The sequence below is a fragment of the Macaca fascicularis genome, chromosome 20 (genome assembly GCF_037993035.2).
Source record: "Macaca fascicularis isolate 582-1 chromosome 20, T2T-MFA8v1.1".
In the NCBI taxonomy this organism is placed as follows: Eukaryota; Metazoa; Chordata; class Mammalia; order Primates; family Cercopithecidae; genus Macaca; species Macaca fascicularis.
The window spans coordinates 54,512,616-54,539,001 of NC_088394.1; the positions used below are offsets into that span (position 1 = coordinate 54,512,616).

General features: G+C 47.7%; 1 protein-coding gene across 9 annotated transcripts in view; it reads left to right on the forward strand.

The window, feature by feature from the left end:
• The first annotated feature begins 8,416 nt into the window (after window positions 1–8,416).
• NDRG4 (NDRG family member 4) overlaps window positions 8,417–26,386 on the forward strand; it is a 96,669-nt gene continuing 78,699 nt past the window's right edge. For 5 of the 9 annotated variants that reach the window (XM_074027149.1, XM_074027152.1, XM_074027156.1 and 2 more), the window contains exons 1-3: window positions 8,417–8,515; window positions 22,431–22,645; window positions 24,644–24,775. In XM_074027149.1, the coding sequence (XP_073883250.1) occupies window positions 22,543–22,645; window positions 24,644–24,775 (235 nt within the window). In that variant the 5' untranslated portion in view covers window positions 8,417–8,515; window positions 22,431–22,542. The remainder of the gene's footprint in view (window positions 8,516–22,430; window positions 22,646–24,643; window positions 24,776–26,386) is intronic. The other 4 variants (XM_074027153.1, XM_074027157.1, XM_074027160.1 and 1 more) reach the window with 1 other exon arrangement.

Sequence of the window (26,386 nt, forward strand, 5' to 3'; positions counted from 1 at the left end):
CTGCACTCCAGCCTGGGCCGCAGAGTGAGGAAGAGTTCGTCTCAAAATAAAAAAATTTAAAAAAAAGGAGAAGAAGAAGAAAGGAAAGTCTGCTTAAGATTTGTTTTGAGGCTTGTTAGACTGGAGGCCGACACTGGTATTAAAAGCCAGCATTGCCAGTCATGGAGGAGAGAGATGACAGTGGTTGTTCCCAGAGAGCGGCCTTATCTTAATAGGACAGAGAGGACTTGGCACTCAGCTATCTCTTTGGTTTAGGAGCAGAACATTTTAAAAACTGTTTCAAAGGACACTTGTTTTCTAATTTAGCATTTCATGTTCACTCTGATTTCTTTATCTGAGATGCTAAGTAAACATGAAGTAATGTGCTTCTTTTTATGTATTTATTTATTTATTTTGATTTATTTACTTTTTTTTTTTTTTGAGATGGAGTCTCACTCTGTTTCCCAGGCTGGAGTACAGTGGCACGATCTCGGTGTACTGTAACCTCCGCCTCCCAGGTTCAAGCGATTCTCCCGCCTCGGCCTCCTGAGTAGCTGGGACCACAGGCATGAACCACCATGCCAGCATGCTTCTTTTTAAATAGTTCAGCAGTCCAAGAAGCATTTTCCCAGGTTTTGAGCCAGCTCAGACCTTGATCAACATTTCAGAGGATCCTACAGCCTGAATTCCTAGATCATTTCAAAGATTTTTAGGGAGGGGGGGAGCCATATAACACATCACGCTTGTGTATGGCCAGGATTGAAAATCCAGAAGGCATTTTTTCAAAAGAAATCGATAAAAACTAAAACCTCATTCCATTTTCAAAGACTCTAATTTTCATAGACAAAGCAATCCTCCCACCTCAGCCTCCCAACTAGCTGGGACTACAGGTGCATGCCACCACGCCTGGCTTATTTTATTTATTTAGAGACAGGGTCTTGCTATATTACCCAGGCTGGTCTTGAACTCCTGACCTCAAGAGATCTTCCTGCCTCAACCTCCAGGAGTCACTGGGATTACAGGCATGTGTCACTGTGCCTGGCTAATTGAAAAAAAAAAAAAAAATTAAAGAGCATTTGTGATTTTGAAGAGCTCCTCTGCCACTTCAAATTAAAAAAAAAAAAAAAAAGAACAATGTGTCACAGGTTATTGTATTCATATCTGTAGAAAGAACAAAGTGTTCAGCTGAGTTAAATGGAGATGAAACTATTGCTTTGCTTAATGACAGTTCATGCACACCCACCTCCTCATGTCATCCATATGATGTGGCACAGTCCCTCAGGGACTCACGTCTCAGAGCAAACCTCACAGGAAAGAGGTTTTGTCTTCAAGCTCCTGACAGTCATTCACTGCAAAATCAAATAAACCAATACAAGGGTAGCCACATGGTGGAGGCTGTGGAGATGTTATCAAATCTCCCTAAACTGGGAGCTGCTATGCAGCGGCTCAGAAATCATAGCCTAGAGTCGAAGGGGCCCAGAAGGATGAACTATTCCGGGGCTGTTAAAAATATGTATACTTTTTGGCCAGGCACGGTGCCTCATGCCTGTAATCCCAACACTTTGGGAGGCCAAGGCAGATGGATCACCTGAGGTCAGGAGTTCGAGACTAGCCTGGCCAACATGGTGAAGCCCTGTCTCTACTAAAAATATAAAAATTAGCTGGGTGTGGTGGCGTGCGCCTGTAGTCCCAGCTACTTGGGGGGCTTAGGCATGAGAATTGCTTGAACCTGGCTGGCAGAGGTTGCAGTGAGCCAAGACTGCACCACTGCACGCCAGCCTGGATGACAGAGTGAGACTCGGTCTTAAAAATATATATATATAAATATATATATACACACACACATATATATACAGACACACACACACACATATATACACACGCATATATACACTTTTTATTATTTTATATTTGATACATGCCAAAGAATATATGTAACATATCTGTGTGTTATGAAGTGGTGTAATACAATGAACACCCACCAACTTCCACTAATTTAAGTTGAGAACATGATCATTGCTTCCTGCACAGTTTCTCTGCCACCCTCTATCCCCAGAGTAATCACTATCCTGGATTTTATGTTTATTACTTCCTTAGTTTTTATATCTAGTGAATATATTATTTTGGTGTTTTTGTTTTGTTTTGTTTTGAAATGGAGTCTTGCTCCATCACACAGACTGGTATACAGTGGCATGATCTTGGCTCACTGCAAGCTCTGCCTCCCGAGTTCAAGTGATTCTCCTGCCTCAGCCTCCCGAGTAGCTGGGATTACAGGCATATGCCACAATGCCCAGCTAATTTTTGTATTTTTCGCAGAGACGGGATTTCACCATGTTGGCCAGGCTGGTCTCAAACTCCTGATCTCGGATGATCCACCTGCCTCGGCCTCCCAAAGTGCTGTGATTACAGGCATGTGCCACTGTGCCCGGCCTGATTTTTGGTTTTTGGTTGGTTGGTTTGTTTTTGAGACAGATTTTTACTCTTGTTGCCCAGGCTGTAGTGCAATGGTGCAGTCTCAGCTCACTGCAATCTCTGCCTCCTGAGTTCAAGCGATTCTCCTGTCTCGGCCTCCCAAGTAGCTGGGATTATAGGCGTGTGTCACCATGCCCGGCTCATTTTTGTATTCTTTTAGTAGAGACAGGGTTTCACCGTGTTAGCCAGGATGGTCTCAATCTCCTGACCTCGTGATCCACCCGCCTTGACCTCCCAAAGTGCTGGATTACAGGCATGAGCCACCACGCCACGCCTGGTTTGTTTTCGAACTTGGTAAAACTAAATTCCTGTTGCATGCAGTCAGCTGCATCTTGCTTCTTTCACTCAATTTTAATTTTCAATCACGTCATTGCAGCTCATTTTTACTGCTGAATATTATTCTATTGTGGGAACATGTCACAACTTCTGAAAGTGTTCTCTTATCAGCAGACATTTGGTCCATTTCCAGGCTTTTTTTCTGTTACAAACATTGTCACTGTTCAGATTCTTACATAGCACACATTTCTCTGAGATGAACACCCAAGTGAAAGTGCTGGCTTATAGGGTCTGCCAGTGCTCTACTTCACACGCTACTGCCAAATCACATGACTTTATTCACTCATCAACAGTGTACAAGAGTTTCTGGCCGGGCACGGTGGCTCATGCCTGTAATTCCAGCACTTTGGGAGGCCGAGGCGGGTGGATCACGAGGTCAGGAGATCGAGACCATCCTGGCTAACACGGTGGAACCGTCTCTACTAAAAAAATACAAAAAATTAGCCGGGTGTGGTGGCAGGCGCCGGTAGTCCCAGCTACTCAGAGGCTGAGGCAGGAGAATGGCATGAACCAGGGAGGCAGAGCTTGCAGTGAGCCGAGATCGCGCCACTGCACTCCAGCCTGGGCGACAGAGTGAGACTCTGTCTCAAAAAAAAAAAAAAAAAATCCATTATTAGAATTTTTTTTTTTTTTTTTTGCCAATTTAATGGGTATAAAAAATATCTCATTGCGGCCAAGCACAGTGGCTCACACCTATAAATTCTCACTACTTTGAGAAGCCAAATTGGGAGGATTTCTTGAGACCAGCCTAGGAAATATAGCAAGACCCCCATCTTTACTTAAAAAAACAAATTAGCCGAGCATAGTGGGATGCGCCTGTGGTCCCAGCTACATGGGAAGCTGAGGCAGGCGGACTGCTTGAGCGTAGGTCAAGGCTAAAGTGAGTCTTAATCATACTACTGCACTGCAGCCTGGGTGACAGAATGAGACTCTATCTCAAAAAAAATTACATATATATATAAATTTGTATATATAAATGTGATTCTGATTTTCATTTTTCTAAGTACTAATGAGTTGCACATTTTAAAATACATTCATTGGCCATTTATGCTTCCTCTTTTGTGAAATGCCTGTTTACTTGTTTTGCCCATTGTTCTACTGGTTTACAGGTGTTCTTTCTTTCTTTTTTTTTTTTTTTTGGAGACAGAGTCTCGCTTTGTCACCCAGGCTGGAGTGCAGTGGCTCCATCTCAACTCACTGCAACCTACACCTTCCAAGTTCTAGTGATTTTCCTGCCTCAGCCTCTTGAGTAGCTGGGATTACAGGTGCCTGCCACAACACCCTGCTAATTTTATATGTATTATCTCATTTAATTTCCGCAAAAACCCTAAGAGATAAATTGTTGTTATCCCTATTTTACAGAGAAAGAAATAGACACAGTGAGGTTAAGTGTGTGCCCAAGGTCACACAGTAACCAGTGCTGGGCCCAGGGCTGGAACCCAGGTCGGGCTGATCCTGAGATCCAGCTCTTCCCTGCTCTGCTCCACTGTGCACTGAGCAACAGAGCAGGCCAGGGCAGCCCTCTTCCCACTGCACTATCAGGCATCTCTCTCTTCAGTCCTGGTCCTCCCAATACCGTTTCTATAGGTCTCGCCATCCCCTCTTCCCACTGCACTATCAGGCGTCTCTCTCTTCAGTCCTGGTCCTCCCAACACCGTTTCTATAGGTCTCGCCATCCCCTCTTCCCACCGCACTATCAGGCATCTCTCTCTTCAGTCCTGGTCCTCCCAACACCGTTTCTATAGGTCTCGCCATCCCCTCTTCCCACCGCACTATCAGGCGTCTCTCTCTTCAGTCCTGGTCCTCCCAACACCGTTTCTATAGGACTCGCCATCCCTTCTAAGTGTCTCCTTTGGAAAAATTGGCCCAACTATGCCTATGTCATATAACCATTATCTGCAGTAAAAACAGGACTCCTCTTTCTGTTTCAAAACACCGTTCATGTCATTGACAACCCGTGCTCATTCCCGAGATTGCAAGCTGCTATTTTTGAAAAGTTATTTTGCATGGCATTTTGCCTCAGGGGCCCTTGGTCTGTTTAATCTGGGTATCTCAGTTGGCAGAACACCGCGTGGCTCTGCGGATTGATTACATGTGTCTAATCACACAGCAGCTCTGGCTGCTACAAAAACTCCCTTGCCTCCTTCTCTCTGCCTCGCCCCCAACTGCCTTGCTCAAAACAGGTGATGGGTGGCTCATGGTTGGTTCAGAGGAAGGGAGATTAAGAGACAGCAGAGGCTACACAGTTCAACCAGTCCCTGTAGGGCAGGCTTGGCTGTTTTCTGGCTGCTTCTGCTGTGAACTTCACTGACAGCAGAAATTAATCCCACTCATTCACTCATTCATTCGCCCCTCCAGTGAGGGTCTGAAGTCAGGAGCGGAATGGTCAACCCTCCCTGCCCTGTGGAGTTTACACTGTAAAGGGCAAGGCAGACTATAAACAGGATTGCAATGAGATCTGTGAGGTGAATTAAAGGGCGTGTGTAAATAAAGACAGAGTCTCGCTCTGTCACTCAGGCTTGAGTGCAGTGGCACAACCCTAGCTCACTGCAGCTTTGAACCCCTGGCCTCAAGTGATCTCCACGCCCCAGCCTCCCAAGCAGCTAGTACTACAGGTGTGTGCCACCGTATCTGGCTAATTTTTCTTATTCTTAATTTTTATAGAGATGAAGTCTCACTACATTGCCCAGGCTGGTCTAGAACTCCTGGCTTCAAGCAATCATCCCACATCAGCCTTCCAAAGTGTTGGGATTACAGGTGTGAGCCACTTTGCCCAGTTTTCGGGGAACTTATTTAAATAGTAAGTCCAAAGAGGGGCTCTCTGAGGAAAGATGCAGAGCTGGCTGGGTGAAAAGCCCAGAGGAGGTCATCATTCCAGGCAGTGAGAGGAGGTCCTAGGTCAGGAAAAGATGAGAGGTGTGTGACTTGGGTGGCCTGTCTTAAGGAACAAAAGCAGGCCTGGGTGGCAGAGGTGTGGATAAGAGTGACAGGAGATGAGGGAGTGGGGAGGAGGCAGAGAGCAGATCCTTTGAGGGGTGAATATGATAGAGCTGGCCCTAGGGGTAGAACTGACGGTCAGGGAGTGGGAGGACATTATTAGATCATCACAAGTGTGAGCCCAGGACGGGCCATACAGATTGCCCTGAGAGCTGTTGGCAGGGCCACCTTCCAAGTCAGGTTGTGTGTGACTGGAGGGCCTCTGGGGAAAATAACATTTAAGCAAAAGTCCCTAATAGGAACTGGCCACAGTGACTCATGCATGTAATCCCAGCACTTTGGGAGGCCAAGATGGGTGTATCACTTGAGGTCAGAAGTTCGAGACCAGCCTGGCCAACATGGTGAAAACCTATCTACACTGAAAATACAAAAAAATAGGCATGGTCTGTAGTCCCAGCTACTGGGGAGGCTGAAGCAGGAGACTCACTTGAACCCAGGCGGTAGAGGTTGCAGTAAGCCCAGATCATGCCACTGCACTCCAGCCTGGATGACAGAGCAAGACTCCATCTCAAAAATAAATAAATAAATAAATAAACCCCATAATAGTGGTTCTCAAAGGTGTAGTCCCCAGACCAGCTGCATCAGCACCACCTGTGAATTTGCTAGAACTACAGATTCCAGCGCCCACCCCAGACCTACTGAGTCCTCCAGAGCACAGAGGATGGAGCCTAACACGCACTCCATTCATGGCCTGCGAAGTGCAAGCTGTCAAGTTCCAGAGTGTGCTGGCATGTTAAGATGCACAGAGTCATGTCGTGGGGACACACCCTAGCCAGCGGGTTGTACCCACCCCGGCGTGGAACGAGGACAGGGCCCCGCTCCGGTGGGTTTAGCTGATTTCAGGGTGCCAGGGTAGAAACAGAAATGTGTCTGCACAGCCGTGCTGGGTGAAATTTCACACTTGGCAAGGTGTGAACAGAATTAACATTTGCTGGAGCAGGTTAGAAGCCTTTAGACTGACTGTGAGTTACAAAATCAGGCAAAGAAAGAAAAAAAAAGGAAGGGGGAAAATTAGGTGACCTTCAACCGCATTAACTCAAGCCCAGCTGCAGAGGATGTTACCAAATTATCCGCTAAGAAAACCTACCCGGGGCTGAGAATAAGCCTGAGACTTCAGCCCCCAGGGGTCCTTTTGAAAAGAAAGTTCTCCGCCTGAGAACAGCTGCTCACAAGAAAGCGCCTCCTCCACAGTGCCTGCAGAGCATCAGGCCTCGACACCTTAATTGCTCCGATAGAAACAAGCTAATGGGGTTTTAATAAAAATAGAACCCAAATAGGCGTTGATCCCCTATTTTTTGCAACCAGAAGCACTGCCACTGTTTCAATGCCATCGGTGCTAGCCAGGGGGGCTCTCCTTCATACCGCCGAACCCTGGTGAGAATTAAATAAAGAAAACAAGCTTATGGATTCGATATTTTGAGAGCTTCAACAAAAAGCAGAACTCTGTCAACAACAGCCTGGTTTATCCTAGGTCCAGGGAAAAACAGGTCAAGACACGTGCTCCAAATCACTAAAGGCAATAAAAGCTTGGCACAGGTGGGGGTGCTGGGGGTCCTGCTCCCCAGCACGGGAGTGAACAGGACATTGGCTGCTCCTCAAGACAATTTGAATCTTCAAAAAGTAAGATGCCTGTTTTCTTGTCCAGGCATGGTGGTTCACGCCTGTAATCCCAGCACTTTGGGAGGAAGGTGGATCACCTGATGTCAGGAGTTCAAGACCAGCCTGGCCGACATGGCCTAATCCTATCTCTACTAAAAATACAAAAATCTGGCGGGCATGGTGGCTCACACTTGTAATCCCAACTACTCAGGAGGCTGAGGCACGAGAATGGCTTAAACCCAGGAGGCAGAGTGAGCCGAGATGACGCCACCGCACCCCTGTCTGGGTGACAGAGCAAGACGCTGTCTCAAAAAAAAGTCAGTTTTTAGCAAATCAGTAGTTTCAGGTAGGATCATTTAGTAATTAGGGGTCCAGGCTCTGGGCTGGGAGGCCCTGGGTTCAAACCCCGGCTTTGCCATTTTGGAGCCACGTGACATGGGAGTACGGTGCTTAACTCGGCGCCCCATTTTCCTCATCTGTAAACCAAGAACCGTGATTATACTCACCTGGTAGGGTTTTGAGGCGCAGTAAATGGGTTCTATGTAAAGTGCTTAATGCAGTGTCCTGCACGTGGTAATCCCTTGAGTAATGCTGGCTAGTGGGGGAGATCGGGAATCAACAAGTAACAGTGAGGATTTCAGACAGGGATAGAACCATGAGGAAGACAAGCAGGCTGAGGTGGTAAATAATGGGGACAAGAGGGTGGCCGCACTGTAAGAAGGGCCCTCTGAGTAGTCTGTGGAGCCACCGGACATACAGAGGCCTGGAGCGTCCAGGCAGGGAAGCCGGGAAGTCAAATCTTTAAGTGAGGAACAGTGTAGGCGTTCCAGAAGGGAGAAGGATGGTAATATGGTTTGACTGTGTCTCCACCCAAATCTCATCTTGAATTGTAGTTCCCATAATCCCCACGTGTCGTGGGAGGGGCCCCGTGGGAGGTAATTTAATCATGGGGGCGATTTTCCCCATGCTGTTCTCGTGATAGTGAGTTCTCACAGATCTGACGGGTTTATAAGGGGCTTTCCCCCTTTTGCTTGGCACTTCTCTTTCCTGCTGCCATGTGAAGAAGGATGTGTTTGCTTCTTCTTCTGCCATGATTATAAGCTTCCTGAGGCCTCCCCATTCCTGTTGAAATGTGAGTTGATTAAACCGCTTTCCTTTGTAAATTACCTAGTCTCGGGTATGTCCTTATAGCAGTGTGAGAACGGCCTAATACAGATGGCCTTGGGAAACCAGGACACTCCTTGGGAGGCTTCTATGATAAAGGAGGTGAGAGATGAAGGTGCCCGGGGCCGGAGGTAGAGCTGTGGGGATGTCAAGAAGTGAAGGGAGCCAAGAGAATGTGGTGACGACAGGAATCCAGATGACTTGCAGGCTTGTGGCTTCAGAGCTGGGATGAGAAAGCCCCGGGAGAAACAGCTTTGGACTAAGATGCCATAACCCCACCTGGCTGTATGCTGCAGCCCTCCTACCTCTATCTGGGGCACACGTCATCCCGCCTGGCTGTAAGCCCAGCAGCTCTTGCACAATTTCCCATTTGACTTTTGTCCCTTACTTTCCACATTGCTCCAAGATATTCACAACTAGTGTTCTTGCTTAGGACATAAGAGTGTGCCCCAGGCCAGGCACAGCAGCTCATGCCAGTAATCCCAGCACTTTGGGAGGCTGAGGCGGGAGGCTCACTTGAGGCCAGGAATTTGAGACAAGCCCGGGCAACATAGTGAGACCACATCTCTACAGATAATTTAAAACGTTAGCCAGGTGTGGTGGCAGCACCTGTGGTCCCAACCATTCAGAAAGGCTGAGGTAGGAGAATTGCTTGATCCCGGGCAGTCAAGGCTGCAGTGAGCCATGATGGTGCCACTGCACTCCAACCTGGGCAACAGAGCAAGACCCTGTCTCAAAAAAAAAAAAAAAAAAGTGCCCCTTATGGCTGCATCACTGTTTACATAACCATTTGTCTTTTGCTGGAGACACAACCTGTTTGTTTTTTACAGTTGTTGTTGTTTTGAAACGGACTCTTTGTCACCCAGGCTGGAATGCAGTGGTGCCATCTCGGCTCACTGCAACCTCTGCCTCCCAGGTTCAAGCGAGTCTCCTGCCTCAGCCCCCTGAGTACCTGGGGTTACAGGCATGTACCAGCACGCCTGGCTGATTTTTGTATTTTTAGTAGAGATGGGGTTTCACCATGTTGGCCAGGCTGCTCTCAAACTCCTGACCTCAAGTGATCTGCCTGCCTTGGCCTCCCAAAGTGCTGGGATTGCAGGTGTCAGCCACCAATCCCAGCCTGTTTGTTTTTTAAATAGAGACAGTGTCTTGCTATGTTGCCCAGGCTGGTCTCAAACTCCTGGCCTCAAATGATCCTCCTACCTTGGCCTGCGAAAGTGCTGGAATTACAGATGTGAGCCACTGTGCCCGGCTCAGTGATGGAGCCCGTTTCTATCTAGACGGTAACCAAAACCCATGGCCATTTCCTACGACTTTCTATCAGTTTGCAAATGGAGTCCTTGAGCAGTTCAGTGAGGGGAGAACGTTTTAGAGTTTGGGAGCTTTTATTTTAAAACTTTCATATTTTTACCGTGTTAAATTGATGACGTATATAGTACATGGTCATGCATGTACAGACTTCTGAAAGATTCAAGTAACCAGAACAAAATATCAAGTCCCCTCCACCATCACCCTGCCACACCCACACCCAGCTCCAGGTGCCTCCCCTGGAGGTAACAACAACAACAAACTGATGGCTTCCCTCCAGCCCCTTTCAACGCCTTCATACTCACATGTAGTCCTTTTTGTAGGTTGGATCTTATTATACATTCTGTTCTGTGCCCTCCCTTTTTTACCTAACAATATCTCAGATCTATCTACCTTATTCTTGTTTAACAACCGCAGAGGTTTTCGGAGTAGGGAAATACCATATTCTATTTAACCACTCACCTTCTCTGAAGGATTTGGGCTGTTTATAAATTTTCACAAGGTTACAGTGAATGTCACAGGACTTACATGCAGCCACATGTGCAAGGATTTCTGTAGTACAGACTTCTGGAAAGATGGAATTGATGGAGCACAGAATAAGTACATTTAAAATTCTGATAGGGGGCCAGGCGTGGTGGCTCATGCCTATAATGCCAGCACTTTGGGAGGCCGAGATGGAGGAACTGCTAGAGTTCGAGACCAGTCTGGGCAACACAGCAAAACCCCAATCTCTTAAAATTCTGACAGGGACTACCAAATTGTCTGCCCAAAGTCTGCCTTTTTCTAAAAACAAAAAGTTTCTTTAATGATAAAAGTAGCATTCCTGTAAACATGTAATGAGTACAAACAAGACCAGAAAATAAGTTTTAAAACTCCTAGGATTTCATCACCTAGAAGTGGCAATATTAACATACATAGTCAATTTGAGTCCTTTTACCATGAATATAGGTAGAGATACATTTTTAATGAAAATGTGGTCAGAACGTAGACTCTCTTTAGTAACCTGCCTTTTGCAGTTAACTGTATATAACAAAGCTCTTTCCAAGTCATTGAAGATGCTTGGATTTTGTTTTTATTTTTGTTTTATTTCGTAAAGATGGGCTATCACTAGGCTGATCAGGTTGGTCTTGAACCCCTGGACTCAAGCAATCCTCCCACCTCAGCCTCCAAAAAAGCTGGGATTACAGGCATGAGCCACTGCACCTGGCCTAACGATACATCTGTGGTGACATTCCAGATTCTTAACATGGTTTAGGGGCAAGAAAAGGGAAGCTTACGTGGAAGGAATGAAGGTTAAAAAAAAATTTTTTTTAAGACTATGCTAAAAGCAGCATTGACAATTCATAACTTTGTTTATGTAGGAAAATTATTCTACAACCCTGGTTCCTGGAGGTCTTTGAGAATCTGATAAAGCTGAGGCGGATGGATCACGTGAGGCCAGGAGTTCGAGACCAGTCTGGCCAACATGGTGAAACATCGTCTGTACTAAAAATACAAAAATTAGCCGGGCGCGGTGGCAGGCGCCTGTAATCCCAGCTACTCAGGAGGCTGAGGCAGGAAAATTGCTTGAACCCGGGAGGTAGAAGTTGCAGTGAGCTGAGATTACGCCCGTGCACTCCAGCCTGGGCAACAGAGCAAGACTCTCTCTCAAAAAAAAGTGTGGGCTCTTGAGTCAGACACAAGATGCACAACTTTGAATCCTGGCTTTCCTACATACTCTTCAAACCCTCTGCCTGTTTCTTCACTTGTAAAATACAGGCAATAATCAGCAGGTTCTAGGGTTGTTGTGAAGTTTAAATAAGTTCATACACATAAAATGTTTGCAACAGCGCCTACACACAGTAAGTGGTAATTAAATGCCAGCTCCCATTATTTCCAGTGTTTTGCTCTTGTGACATTTCTAACCATATCTTTGTGCACATCTGTGATTACTTCCAAGGGATAAATTCCTAGATATAGAATAGCTGGGTGGAATCATGAGCATGTTTATAAGATTTGGTTTTGTTTTTGTTTGTTTGAGATAGAGTCTCACTCTGTTGCCCAGGCTGGAGGGCAGTGGCACGATCTCACTCAGCTCACTGCAACCTCTGTCTCCCGCGTTCAAGTGATTCTCCTGCCTCAGCCTTCCGAGCAGCTGGGATTACAGGCATGCGCCACCATGCCCCACTATCTTTTTTTTTTTTTTTTTTTTTTTTTTTTTTTTTTTTTAGTAGAGATGGGGTTTCGCCATATTAGCCAGGCTGGTCTCGAACTCCTGAACTCAGATGACCCACCTGCCTCAGCCTCCCAGAGTTCTGGGATTATAGGCAAGAGCCACTGCACCTGGCCATGTTTATAAGATTTTGGACACATGATGCAAAACTCTTCTCTAAACACTCAGATTCAATGATGGTTCTAGGACTGGTTAACAATGGTAAAGAAAATGGACAAAAATCCTTGCCCTGAATAAGTGATCTATTGGGAGGTGACAAGTGCTATAGAGGAAAATAAAGCAGGGCTGGGCTTAGGAGGGCTGAGACAGGGTGGGGGCTGCAGTTCTACAGAGGGTGGTCGGGGGGCTTCCCTGAGGAGGTGACATTGGAGCACAAAGACTTGAAGGAGGGAGGGAAACATGCAGACGCCTGAGGGGAGAGTGTTCCAGGCAGAGGGAATAGCATGTGCAAAGGTTCCAGGGCAGGAACTTGCCTGAGTGGAGTGGGGAGGATGGGAGGAGAAGAGGATAGAGCAGTGAAGGGGTGGTGACATGTCACAGAGGGCCTGGCAGGTTGAATCGAGCTACACTTTTTTTGTTTGTTTGAGACAGAGTGTTGCTGTGTTGCCCAGGCTAGAGTGCACTGGCACAATCTTGGCTCACTGTAACCTCCACCTTCCAGGTTCAAGCATTTCTGGTGCCTCAGCCTCCCAAGTAGCTGGGACTTAAAGGCATGCACCACTACACACGGCTAATTTTTGTATTTTGGGTTAAGACGGGGTTTCACCATGTTGGCCAGGCTGGTCTTGAACTCCTGACCTCAAATGATCCACCCGCCTTGGCCTCCCAAAGTGCTGGGAGGGAGCGTGTTAATTTCATACCACTGTAGCTCTAGGAAGGGTGAAGTAGGCATTCAAAGAGACGATGAGAACTAATCGAAATTGTGTTGTCCTTGTTTCAACTTGTGCTTAAGAGCACTAAAAGGAAATGACAACTCTCATTGTTTCCCAAGAAAATCAGAGTTTCCTTGTTTTCTTAGTAAAACATGTGAATATTTCAGATACTCAAGTCCAGACACATTTTTTCCTAAAACGCTAAGAACCAAGAGTAAAATGAAAAGACAGATGCCTGCTTTGTTTGTTACTGGGTGGCGTTCTCAGAAAAACCATCTGCCAGGCGTGCAACCTGAGGCAGTGTCTGTCAGGGGAACGTAGGGCTGAGATCACAGTGCCCAGGATAGAGAGCCCCCATGCCTAAGGCCTCATCCCTCCTCTTCCTCCCACACGTCCCACCACAAAGCCTCAGTCTCAGAGACACACGCAGCGGGCAGAAAGGCCAGCTCAGAGATTACAGTTCAGGGTGAGGAAGCAGCAAACCACAGATTCATCTTGGGGACCACTGTGGCCGAAATAAGTGAGCTAGAATTTCCACCCACGTCCCCAAACAGCAGAATCTGTGCCTTGAAGAAATTAGGAAGTTCCAAGGGCTTGGGAAGGACCAGAGTTTGACCTAAAATGGTTATAAATGAGGGGAGGGCCAGGCAAGGTGGCTCACGCCTGTAATTCCAGCACTTTGGGAGTCTGAGGCGGGTAGATCACTTGAGGTCAGGAGTTGGAGACCAGCCTGGCCAACATGGCAAAACCCCGTTTCTACTAAAAACATAAAATGTGGCCGGGTGTGGTGGCGGGTGCCTGTAATCCCAGCTACTTGGGAGGCTGAGGCAGGAGAATTGCTTGAACCTGAGAGCTGGAGGTTTCAGTGAGCCAAGACCGCACCACTGCACTCCAGCCTGGGCAACAGAGCGAGACAATGTCTCAAAAAAAAAAAAAAGGAAGCGAATCTTGGTATAGCATTAAGGCTGGTGCTGTGGTCCCAGCTACTCGGGATGCTGAGTGGGAGGATCGCTTGAGCCTGGGAGGATGAGGCTACAGTGAGCTATGACGGCACCACTGCTGTCCAGCCTGGATAACAGAACGAGACCCTTTCTCAAAAAAAAAAAGAAAAAAAAATTGAGGCTGGTGAATGTGCCTGATGGCTCAGGGGGTCAAAGATGCGCCCTGGCTTGATGAAGTGGCTTCTCCACCTTTACCAGCGCTTCCATTTGTTGCTTTGCTTGTCGACAATATGTCACTGATCACCCACTGCGCACAGGCACAGGGCCAGGTGCCCAAAGAGAGGATAGAAGGAAATATATCTGGAGGAGCTGCCAGCTCCTGCAGGGGAGAGAGGGACACTTTGAACCACAAGAGCCTTGGCAAAGGGCCCCTCAAGCCTTCCCTTCTCCAAGTGAACACTTATCAGCTTGTTCTTTTTCTCTTCCTTTCCTTTCCCCTTTTCTTTGTTTCCATTCTCTCTCCTTCTTTCCCTCTCTTCTTCTTTCCTTCATTCTTTCTCTTTTGCAGATGGTACAGCTTTATCGTCAAGAAGTTAGAGTTCACATAATAATTTGTCTTGATGACTCTACCTTAGTTCATTTTCATTTTTAGCAGAAATAACAAGTGCTTGTTGAAAAGATAAAACCATATGAAAACATCAAAATAAACCTGGCAAATTCTTACCATCTCCATGCCCCACTCTTCCTCTCCTAAGAATCACTATTAACAACTTAGCATGTACTTTCCAGGTAAGACTTTTTTTCCCATACATACACATATTTCTGTATACCGTTTTCAGAAAATGAATATGAATTCTGCCTGTTTTACTGCTGTGTTCTCAGCTCCTGGCACATAGTAAGCGTTGAAAGTATTTCTTAAATAAATTATGAATTTCTGAAAATTATCTCTTATTCAAAAATACATCATGGGCTGGACACAGTGGCTCATGCCTGTAATCCCAGCACTTTGGGAGGCTGAGGCAGGTGGATCACTTGAGGTCAGGAGTTCGAGATCAGCCTGGCCAACATGGTGAAACCCCGTCTCTTTCAAAAAATACAAAAATTAGCCGGATGTAGTGGCATGAGTCTGTAATCCCAGCTGCCCGGGAGGCTGAGGTGGGAGAATCACTTGAACCTGGGAGGCGGAGGTTGCAGTGAGCCGAGATCGCACCACTGCACTTCAGCCTGGGCAACAGAGTAAGACCCTGTCTCAAAAATAATAATAATAATAATAATACATCGCAGACATCCTTCCATGTCATCTACCTCCATCTTTTTATGGCTGTGTGATATTCCATAGAATGGCTGCATCATTGTCCAACCAGAACCCTGTTGTCAGATCTTAGGCTGTCTCTGTGCTTTTATTATTTGAGAACATTGTTCCTACACCCTTGCACACCTGTGTATTCTGTAGGCAAGTGTAGAGGACAGAGTAATGGCCTCCCAACGATGCCCACATGCTAATGCTCAGAACCCGTGAATTTGTTACCTTACATGACAAGAGACTTGCAGATGTGATTAAATTAAAGCTCTTGCGGTAGGTGGGGGGAGGTGATCCTGGGTTGTGGGGTAAGCCCATTATAATCATAAGGGTCCTTGTAAGAGAGAGGCAAGAGAGTCACAGAGCAGGCCATGTGATGCAGAAGCAGAGGGGAAGAAGGAGACGCAATGACAGAAGCAGAGGCCAGAGTGACGTCATTGTTGAAGGGACCACAAGCCAAAGGAGGCCTCTAGAAGCTGGAAAAGGCGAGGAAATGAAGTCTCACCTGTAGCCTCCAGGAGGATTGTGGCCTTGCCAACCCATTGGACTTCTGTCCTCCCTAGCTGTGAGGTTATGAATTTGTGCTCCTCAGGCTGCCCAGTTCGTTATTGTGATTTGTTATAGCCACAATAAGATGTAAACTCAGCCAGAGACCTAGAAATGAAATCACTGGCATCTTAGTCCATTCAGGCTGCTATAAAAAAACACCATACCCTGGGTGGCTTATAAAGAACAGAAATTTATATTTGACAGTTCTGGAGGCTGGGAAGTCCAAGATCAAGAGGCCAGTAATTCCTTGTCTGGTGAGGGCCCATTTCCTAGTTCATAGATGGCACCTTCTTGCTGTGTCTTCCCATGGTGGAAGCGGTTAGTTAGCTCTCTGTGACCTCCTTCATGAGGGCTCTGCCTCATCACCTCCCAAAGCACCCCACTTCCTAATAGCATTGCTTTGGTGATGCGAATTTGTCACAGGAGCTGGGGGAGATATAAACCTGCAGACTAAAGCACTGGCTCAAAGACTAAATTCATTGTCTAAATTCATGCACCATCACTCATACACACACGGTTTCCATCCCGATCACTGCCCTCCAGTTGCTGTCTAATATTTCTATGACCTTCTCAAAATGTCAATCCCAGAATGACCTGCCTGTCCACACCCTGCTGACCCATGCATAGTAAGCATTCTGCTGGGTTTCATCAGCATCCTTGGAACCGCACATTAAGCTGTGCTCATTCAGCTAGAAATGACCTGAGTGCTTCAGTCTTCAGTCACACCTCTGCTGTCCTGTTCTCGTGCCATTGGTTTGTTTTTGACATTGGGGCAGGACTTAACTTTTATCCCTCCTAAATTTCACATTGTCTAAGATGAGGAGAGGTGAGAATCTCCAGCATCAAATTACTGACTAGTTTAATGTTGCCATTTCATTTCCATGAGTTTTTTGGAGAATGGAAAGAGCAGGTGGATTTGGCCCTTAAATCTCATAGAGAGAAAGAAAGTGGATAGAAATAACATCATAAATAAATAATAGGGTAAAAAAGCCTCCATATCAGAAATTGCTCAACCTCAGGGATTTTAACGCCTAAGAAGTGATATTTATTTATTTATTTATTTATTTATTTTTGAAACGGGGTATCACTCTGTTGCCCAGGCTGGAATGCAGTGGCGCGATCTTGGCTCACCGTACCTTCGGCCTCCTGGAATCAAGTGATCCTCCCACCTTAGCCTCTCAAGTAGCTGGGATTACAGGCACACACCACCACACACAGCTAATTTTTGTTGTCGTCATTGTTGTTGTTGTTGAGACCGTTTCACCATGTTGCCCAGGCTGGTCTCAAACTCCTGACCTAAAACAATCTGCCTGCCTCGGCCTCCCAAAGTGCTGGGATTACAGGTGTGAGCCACTGCACCTTGATCAGAAGTGGTATTTATACAGGAAAGCTTCACAGGACAGTCCAGCTCAGAGCAGGGACTGGTTTGATGTTGGGAATTTTATTTTGTCATTAGTTCCAGAGCAGCCAAGTCACCAAAATATCACTTGGATGCTGCCAGCTTCCTCTAGTGCAGGCAGAGGAGGTGTCCTGGGAGCCCATAGGCTGCATCCCCATGGGAGAGACGCCTCCATCAGTCCCCTAGGACCCTGCCCAGTATAGGGCAAGCAAGCTCTCAATGGTTGACAGTCCCTTGGGTCTTTATGTTCTGACTGGGAATAGGAGGGCTTACAAAACTGAAACAAGTTAGAATTTGGAGAGGGCTAATTCCATTCCAGTCCCTCCTTTTACAGACAGGAACCAAGGCTGGGTCATAGGCTCCAGAGTTCGCCAAGCTGTGCATTGTAGAACCTCCTCACAGACGGGCTCTGTGCGCAGGTTTTACTCTGGCCGATGGAAGGTGTGTTACCAGACGAACGCTTCTGGACAAGGCTCCCCCACACTTGTTTCAGAAGCACTGGATTCCTTTCCTGTGGCTGTAGTGAAAAAACACCACAAACTAGATGGCTTAAAACAACAGAGATTTATTCTCTCACAGTTCTGGGGGCTAGATATCCAAAATCAAGGTGTCAGCAGGGCCATGCTCCCTCTGAAGGCTCTAGGGGAGAATCCTTCCTTACCTCTTCCTAATTTCTGGTGGTTTCCTTGGCCACAGCTGCATCAGTCTGATCTCTGCTTCCATCATCACACACAGTCTTCTGCTGTGTCACTGTGTTCTCTTCATTCTGTGCCTGTCTGTCTCTGTGGCCAAATTTTCCCTTTTATAAACACCAGTCATAGTGGATTACAGCCCACCCTAATGGTCTCTTCTTAAATTGATGACATCTGCAAAATTCCTATTCCCAAAATAAAGCACATTCACTTTTATGGGGGTGAGGACGTCAACATTTATATATTTATTTATTTATTTATTTATTTATTTATTTATTTATTGAGATGGATTCTCATTCTGTCACCCAGGCTGGAGTGCAGTGGTGCAATCTCAGCTCACCGCAACCTCCACCTCCCGGGTTCAAGTGATTCTCCAGCCTCAGCCTCCCGAGTAGCTGGGGCTACAGGCGTATGCTGTTGTGCCTGGCTAATTTTTGTATTTTTAGTAGAGAGACGGGGGTTTCACCATGTTGGCCAGGCTGGTCTCAAACTCCTGACCTCAAGTGATCCGCCCACCTCAGCCTCCCAAAGTGCTGGGATTACAGGCGGGAGCCACCACACCAGGACGTCAACATATATTTTAGGGATGCAGTTCAACCCATAACAAGCACCTTCCACCAGGAGACAGAATGAAGCTGGTAACAAAGGCCCAGAGACACTGGTTCCTTTAGCCAGAGCCTGGTGATAATCCAGGGCACCTCGACAGGCAACCCCGAAACTAGTATCCCTGGGCCAGATGTTCGATGTGCGTGTAAGAGGAGAGGCTGTCCCTGAGTCAGAGCTTGCAGGAGGGGCTGGTACAAGGTCTAGCCTCTCCTCAACTGTCCTGAACCCCTAACTCGGCAAAACAGAAGCCCTGGAGTTCTTCAGCCACCTACCCTAGGGTCCAGCAAGCAATTGTCATGATTACTTACTCACACTCCTTGCCATCTTTCCTCCCTCACTCTAGGAGGCTCACCAAAGCTCCCCTACCTGCCCCACGCACAGCTTTCCCTGAGAAGAGCTCTGATTAATTCATATGGTCGCCTCCTTCTCATGGCATTTCCAGTATGTCATGGTGCCCCTTACTGACTGGCCTCCCAGGCAGCTCCTGGGCCCCCAACGCCGCCACCTTCCTTGCAGCTCTCAGCCTTGGAGAATGAGGCTGCACCATGTCCAAGGCCTTGCTGCCTGGTTGCTTTCTGGTTTCAAAACATTGCCACTAGGCTGCTTGTCCTGATCCTTCCTCTGACTTAGTTCAGTCAAGGTTTGCAGATGTACCCTAATCTGTCACCTGGAAAACATCAAGACCCAGCCTGTCCTATTTGGGTGTGACCACTCAGGCTAATCAATTTCACAGGGGCAGGGAAGGCAGCCCAGACTGCTTCCTTCCAAGTTCTTTCATCTTTGACTGGATGCATTTCCCAAGCCCACTCTTAGCCTAGACAGAAAATTGCAGCAGAGCTTTTACGTTAGGCAGTTCTAAAAATGCCGCCTAAGAGCTTGCTCCTGTGCTGAGTGCATCCCCTGTGTAACAGAAGCACAGGTATGAAGGTGGGAATGTTCCTAGCTGTCCCAGGCCCGACAGAGAGGGCTCTGGCATTGCCTACTGTTTGCTTCCATGCCCTCCCTAAAGCATGTTGCCACTGCCAGACAAGTTCTGAGAGAGAAAGGGAAAGAACTGTCCCGAGGGAAGCCAGGTCAAAGGCGGTACACCTCATAGCAGGTGGCAATAGCACTACTGTGCAGACTCGCCCGTTGAACATGCTGTGAGTGCCGCCTTCTGGAATTGGGCCCCTGGCTGCAGGGCAGAGGCCTGGCAAGGTGGCAAGTATGGAACAGGCATGCATGGAAGAAGGGGAGATTTTCTGTAGAGGAGGATGAGCATCCTATGGGAGTTGCATGGTGTTACAGAGGACGGTGATGAGGCCAGAGTGGGCTGTGGCATATATGCCTAGACCCACATCATGTTCTTCAGGAGACATGAGCACTCACTGGAATTCCAATGGGCTGTTGTTCTTTTAGACTCTACCCGAGGACGGGACCACACGGGTCTCAAAACCTCCATACAGTCCCACTTTCATTGTCCTATGTAATCCTCACAACCACCTGGAGACATTGGTGTTATTATTATCCCCATTTTACAGATGAGAAAATCAAGGGCTAGGCAGGCCAAGTAACTGGCTAAAGATCTCCCACAGCCCATATGTGCAGAGCTGGTGTTCCGTGAAAGAGCCTATATTAGTTAACGTTCTCTAGAGGGACAGAACTAATAGTTCATAATAATAATAATAAATATATATATATATACATATATATATATATGAGTTTATTAAGAATTAACTCACATGATCACAAGGTCCCACAATAGGCTGTCTGCAAGCTGAGGTGCAAGAGCAAGGAGGGTCAGTCCAAGTCCCAAAACTGAAGAACTTGGAGTCTGATACTTGAGGGCAGGAAGCATCCAGCACGAGAGAAAGATGTAGGCTGGGAGGCTAGGACAGTCTAGTCTTTTCACATTTTTTTTTTTTTCTGCCTAGTTTATATTCTAGCCTCACTGGCAGCTGATTCGATTGTGCCCACCCAGATTGAGGGTGGGTCTGCCTTTCCCAGCCCAGTGACTCAAATGTTAATCTCCTTTGGCAACACCCTCACAGGCACACCCAGGATCAATACTTTGCATCCTTCAATCAAGTTGACACTCAGTATTAACTATCACAGAGCCATATGTGCAAAGCAATCCCCAAATGCCAAAGGAGCTGAGAAACCAAAGGAGGCAGACAAATCCAGTTTGTCAGTATTGGGTGATTTATTGGGGGAACTCACAGACAGAAGCGTGGTCTTAGGTGGCCATAATGCAGGTAGTTCTCCGCTGTTACTCCCAAGACCTCAGGATTGTATACCATAGAGAAAGGGTACGTGTATTCCAGCAAGAAAATTGCAGGCAGCCCTCCAGAACAGGCAAGAATGCTGCGTGCGTCACAGCCCACAGTTTGTGTGATAACATCAAGGTTGACATGTTCTTACGCTAGGGACAGGAAATAAAGTGGAAACGAGGCATTCACGGGACTAAGCTAATCAGAAGTCAAACCCGCGGATGCATCCAAGATGGAGTTGCTTTTGTCTCTACAGCTAGGATTTAGAACCCGGACCTGGACGCCTCACTGCTTCCTGCTTCCTTAGTGCTTTGTGGCCTGGAGTCAGAATAATCTAGCTCAAATTTGGGAGTCAAATGCTCCAGGGTCTTGAACTGGCCAGAGCTCTCAATGCCATAAGTACCTAAAACCCCTTGGGATGTGCTGTCGGGGGACCATCGGGTGTCTCTGCAGCCCAGGAAAGGCATTCACAATGCCCTCGAGGAGAGTCTGCAAGGGCTGGCCAGAGGCGCTGCCCACGAGGAAAGCCAGCCTAATGTGCTCTGGTTTCCTGTCTTTCTCCATTTGGCCTGAGAACAGAGAACACCCTCATCCCCCACCCCCACCCCACTCCCAGGACTCCCCGGGCTGCAAGGGTCACATGGCCGGGAGGAGGTGAGTCTGAGTGGGTTCCCTCCCAGCAGGCTGTCAGTGTGAGATTACAAATAAGTGGCAATTCCCATAATTATTGTGCTGTCCAGAAGCCCGGGCCATCTATTCTGAAGTAAGGGTGACTAAAGGTCAGGGCTCCACAATCAGCCCCGGCTCAGGTCCTGGTTCTTCCATGGTATTGGTCTCATGACCTCAGGCAAGTGAGCCAGGTAGGCAAGACGGGCTGGCACACAGCTCACCCTCACTGCTGCTTTCAGTCCATTCCAGCACCCATCCACCAATCAGCACCCATTCCCCTGGCCAGCACCCAACCCCCTGATCAGCACCCATCCCTCCTGACCAGGACCCATCCCCTGACCAGCACCCACCCCCCTGACCAGCACCCCATTCTCCCTGACCAGCACCCACCCCCCTGACCAGCACCCCATTCTCCCTGACCAGCACCCACCCCCCTGACCAGCACAGAGTGGTACCAAGAGAGCAGGTATGTGGACTGGACTTCACACCTTTCTTAGGGAGACATGCCCAGGGTCTGGGGCTCAAGCAGCCCAACTTGGGAGGGAGGGAGAAAGGGCATCCAGAGCCTGGGCTCCTGGCACTTTATGAGGGTGGCCAAGAAAGGGCTACACCAACCCACAGGGCTCCCCTACTCCATCCCAGTGATTCCCTGCTGTGCTGAGGGCAGACCCTTCACGCTCCCTCACCCAGAGCATGGCAATTGGGAGGCAGATTGTGTGGACCAGGCCCTGCTCTGGGGTATGGTGTGGAGAGCACAGGTGCTCCTTACCCTCTTGTGGCTTTCCATGCCCTCAGCTTTGCAGCCTGCCTGGCCAGAACGAGCAAACAAGTCCCTAATCCTCAGGCTCCATCTCTCATCTGTCAGTAGGGTCACAACAGTCCCCGTCTCCCATGTGGTCATGAGGGTCCCTAGGAGGTGATAGAGGCCGGGGCTTCGCTCAGCACTTGGAATCAGATAAGCATCTGGTAAATGGTAGTTATTGTATCAGTATCCTTGTTATTGTATAATAATTACCTTGTCCTAGCATATAAACTTCTTCAGGACAGGGCAGAAGACTCTAGAATCTTCTATTCATTTTCTTCCAGAATGTAAGAAGGCGAAAGAGCACTGAATTAGGAGTCAGAAGACCTGAGTTCAAGTTCTGACTTTGCCATTTATTTGCTCAGTCATCCAATTACTACGGATGGAGCTCCTCCTATGAGGTCAGCATTTGGTGCAGGAGATTCAGGACTGAATATAACAGACAAGGCCCCTGACCTCATGGAGCACACAGGCCAGTGGAGAGACAGGCACGGAAAAAGTAAGCACACAAGTTCATTTCCAACAGTGATCACTACCACGAAGAAAATAAGATAACAGCACAGGCAACCACAAGGATGGGTACTTAGCACGGAGTGTTAGGTACACCCAGAGATGGCCCACTCAGAGGTGTGATTGGAGGGGATTTCTGTATGAAAGGCTGTATATGGAGGTGTGGGCACAGTTCAGGGAGCCATCAAGGTATGGCCAGAGCCATCAGCGCCCCAGCTCTGGCACCATCAGGAAGCCGTTAGCTGTCGCAGCTCTGGAAGGGCAAAGAGAAGGAGTCACTGCCAGAATCCAGCAAGGCCTTCAGGAGACAGGCACCGCATAGGAGCTGTGACCTTCTGCTATGGGCTGAATGTTTTTTCATCCAACCCTGACAAAATTCAAATGTTGAAACCTAGGCCGGGCGAGGTGGCTCACACTTGTAATCCCAGCACTTTGGGAGGCCGAGGCAGGCGGATCACCTGAGGTCAGGAGTTCAAGACCAGCCTGGCCAACATGGTGAAACCCCATCTCCACTAAAAATATAAAAATAAGCTGGGCGTGGTGATGGACGCCTGTAATCCCAGCTACTTGGGGGAAGCTGAGGCAGGAGAATCACTTGAACCCAGGAGGTGGAGGTTGCAGTGAGCCAAGATCACACCGCTGCACTCCAGCCTCGGTGACAGAGTGAGACTCCATCTCAAAAATAAATAAGTAAATAACAAATGTTGAAACCTGTCTTAGTGGATTTGTGCTGCTATCACAAAATACCTGAGTTGGAGCGATTTATAAAGAATAGAATCTTTTCTCCAGTTCTGGAGGCTAGAAAATCCAAAATCAAGGTGCCGTGGGTTTGATTATCTCGTGAGGGCTGCGTTGTCCGGAGGGGAGGAACGCTGTGTCCTCAAGTGGCTAGAAAGTGGAAGCATGAGCCAACTGAATGCTGTGCTGTGTGAAGCTTCTTCTATGAGGGCCTTAGTCCCAGTAGGGAGGGAGGAGCCCTCATAGCCTCATCACCTCTTTTTTTTTTTTTTTTCTGAGATGGAGTTTCACTCTTGTTGCCCAAGCTGGAGTGCAATGGCGTAATCCCAGCTCACCACAACCTCTGCCTCCTGGGTTCAAGCAATTCTCCTGCCTTAGCCTCCGGAGTAGCTGGGATTACAGCACGCTTCACCATGCCTGGCTAATTTTGTATTTTTAGTAGAGACGGGGTTTTTCCGTGTTGGTCAAGCTGGTTTCAAACTTCCGACCTCAGGTGATCCACCCACCTCAGCCTCCCAAAGTGCTGGAATTACAGACATGAGCCACTGTGCCCTGCTGCCTCATCACCTCTTAAAGGCCCCACCTCTTAATACCATCATATGGCCATTAAGTTTCAACACCTGGGCCAGACATGGTGGCTCAAGCCTGTAATCCCAGCACTTTAGGAGGGTGAGGCAGAAGGATCACTTGAGGCCAGAAGTTCAAGACCAGCCTAGGTAACATAGCAAGACCCCATCTCTACAAAATAAAAATTTAAAAAATTAGGTATGGTGTCATGCCTGTTGTCTCGGCTACTCCAGAGACTGTGTCAGGAGGATTGCTTGAGCCCAGGAGGTTGAGGCTATAGTGAGCCATGTTCATGCCACTGCACTCCAGCCTGGGCAACAGACGGAGACCTTGTCTCTAAAATAAAGAGTTTCAACACCTGGATTTTGGAGAGGAAACTTTCAAATCATAGCAAAACCTAGTCTCCAATATGATGGTAACTAGGAAGTGGGCCTTTGAGGGGTGAGACGTACGGGTGGGGCCTCAGGAATGGGATTAGTGCTCATTGTAAATGAGGCCCACGGGAGTTCATAGGACACAGCTAGGAGGCACCATCCATGAATCGGAAAGTAGGCCCTCACTAGACACTGAATCTGCTGATGCTTTGATCTTGGACTTCCCTGTCTCCAGGACTGTGAGCAACACATTTCTGTTGTGTATAAGCCACTCAGTCTATGCTGTTTCATTATTGCACCCCCAACAGGCAAAGACACTTTCAGAAGAGGAATGAAGGCCTGGAAGGAAAAGCATCAAGGGAACGACCCTTGCATCTCTCCTCCTCCCTCCAGTCTTCCACCAGTGTTTCCATTGGCTGAAGCCAACCAGAAGCCACAGGGTAAGGGAGCCCAGGTCATAGGGCACCCCCAGGTCAACCATCCAGGGTTTGGAGCAAGCTGAAGGGAAGATGGTGGGTGCAGAGGGGCAAATGGAGAACAGTCAAGTCTGGGCAGATGGCACTGTGCATGTAAAACCCAGCTAGAAGAGCCACCAGGGGACTGGTGAGCAGCCAGAACCCGGCTCTTCAAATCTCCAGGCCACAGTGTCTTCACCTGTAAAACGAGGATTTGAACCCAAAGAATGCCAAGATCCCCTCTCATACTAGAATTCCAGCTGATCACCCCGGCCTGGGCCTGGGCTCTGCTCTTTGTCCCTGCTGCCCCCAGCAGAGAAGTGGTCCAGCAAGTGTTTCTGAAGGTGATGAAATGCTGCCTTGGCAGTTTGCAAGGTGTTCTAACGAAAGGCAAGATGCTCTTGGCAGCTATTGTATCTTCAAACATGGAGCATATATGTGTCTACCTATGTTAAAATTATAGACAAAAATAATGAATTGAGGCATTTAAAAAAGACTGGAAGGAAAAACAACCACAGATTTTGACAGCTATGGTCTGTGGGTGTTTTTTGCTTTTTATAGTTTTCTGTGTTTGCAGTTTTTCTAAGTTGAGCGTGGCGGGGTGGGGGAAGTAAGGAAAAATAGTGTGAAACAAAACTCTTTGGACCTTAAGCATGAATTAGAGTTCAAGAAAATTAGGCTACGGGCCAGGCATGATGGCTCACGTTTGGAATCTCAGCATTTTGGGATGCCGAGGCAGGAGGAGTGCTTGAGGCCAGGAGTTCCAGACCAGCCTGATCAACATAGTGAGACCTCACCTCTACAAAAAATTAAAAACTTAGCCAGTGTGGTGGCACATGTCTGTAGTCCCAGCTACTCGGGAGACTGAGGCAGGGGGATAGCTTGAGCCCAGGAGTTGGAGGCTGCAGTGAGCTATGGTCACATCACTCCATTCCAGCCTAGACAACAGAGCAAGTCTATCTCAGAAAAAAAGGAAGAAAAGAAAATTTGGCTCTGGCCCAGGAGCACATGGTACAAGATCCTCCTGATTCCCTCCCTCTTCCGTCCATCCCTCCTTTTCTCCATATTGACCAAGCACTAAGTACATCCTGCACCAGCAAGAGGCATCAGAAATGCAATGATAGCAAGGTAGGACCTGCCCCATCGGTACCAAAGGAGAGCATATAAGCATTTTGCTTCATGGCTTTATTTTTCTTTGAAATAACTGCCCAATGGTTTTCTGTCTCAAACAAATCAGCTGACCTAATTAGTAATATCCTGTGAGTGGCGTGTCTGTAATCTATTGCATCCTCGTTGTTTGGCTTTCAGAAGCCCACTGTCTGTTCAGATTTTTGGCCCTTGGAAAACTGCAGAGCTCAATGATTAAATGAATGGACTTTGGAGCCAGTTGACCCTGGATTCCAATCCTGCCTCTGCCACTCCCAGGCTCTGAGACCTGGGTCAGTCACTCTGCCCTTCAGGCTTTAGCTTCTCCATCTGTAAAACAGCACAGAGTGCCAGGCAGGTCAGACCGAATGACAGATGGAAGGGACTTAGCATCTTCTATGCACTGGATTATGTCCCCCTAAAATTCATATATGGAAGTCGTAACCCCCA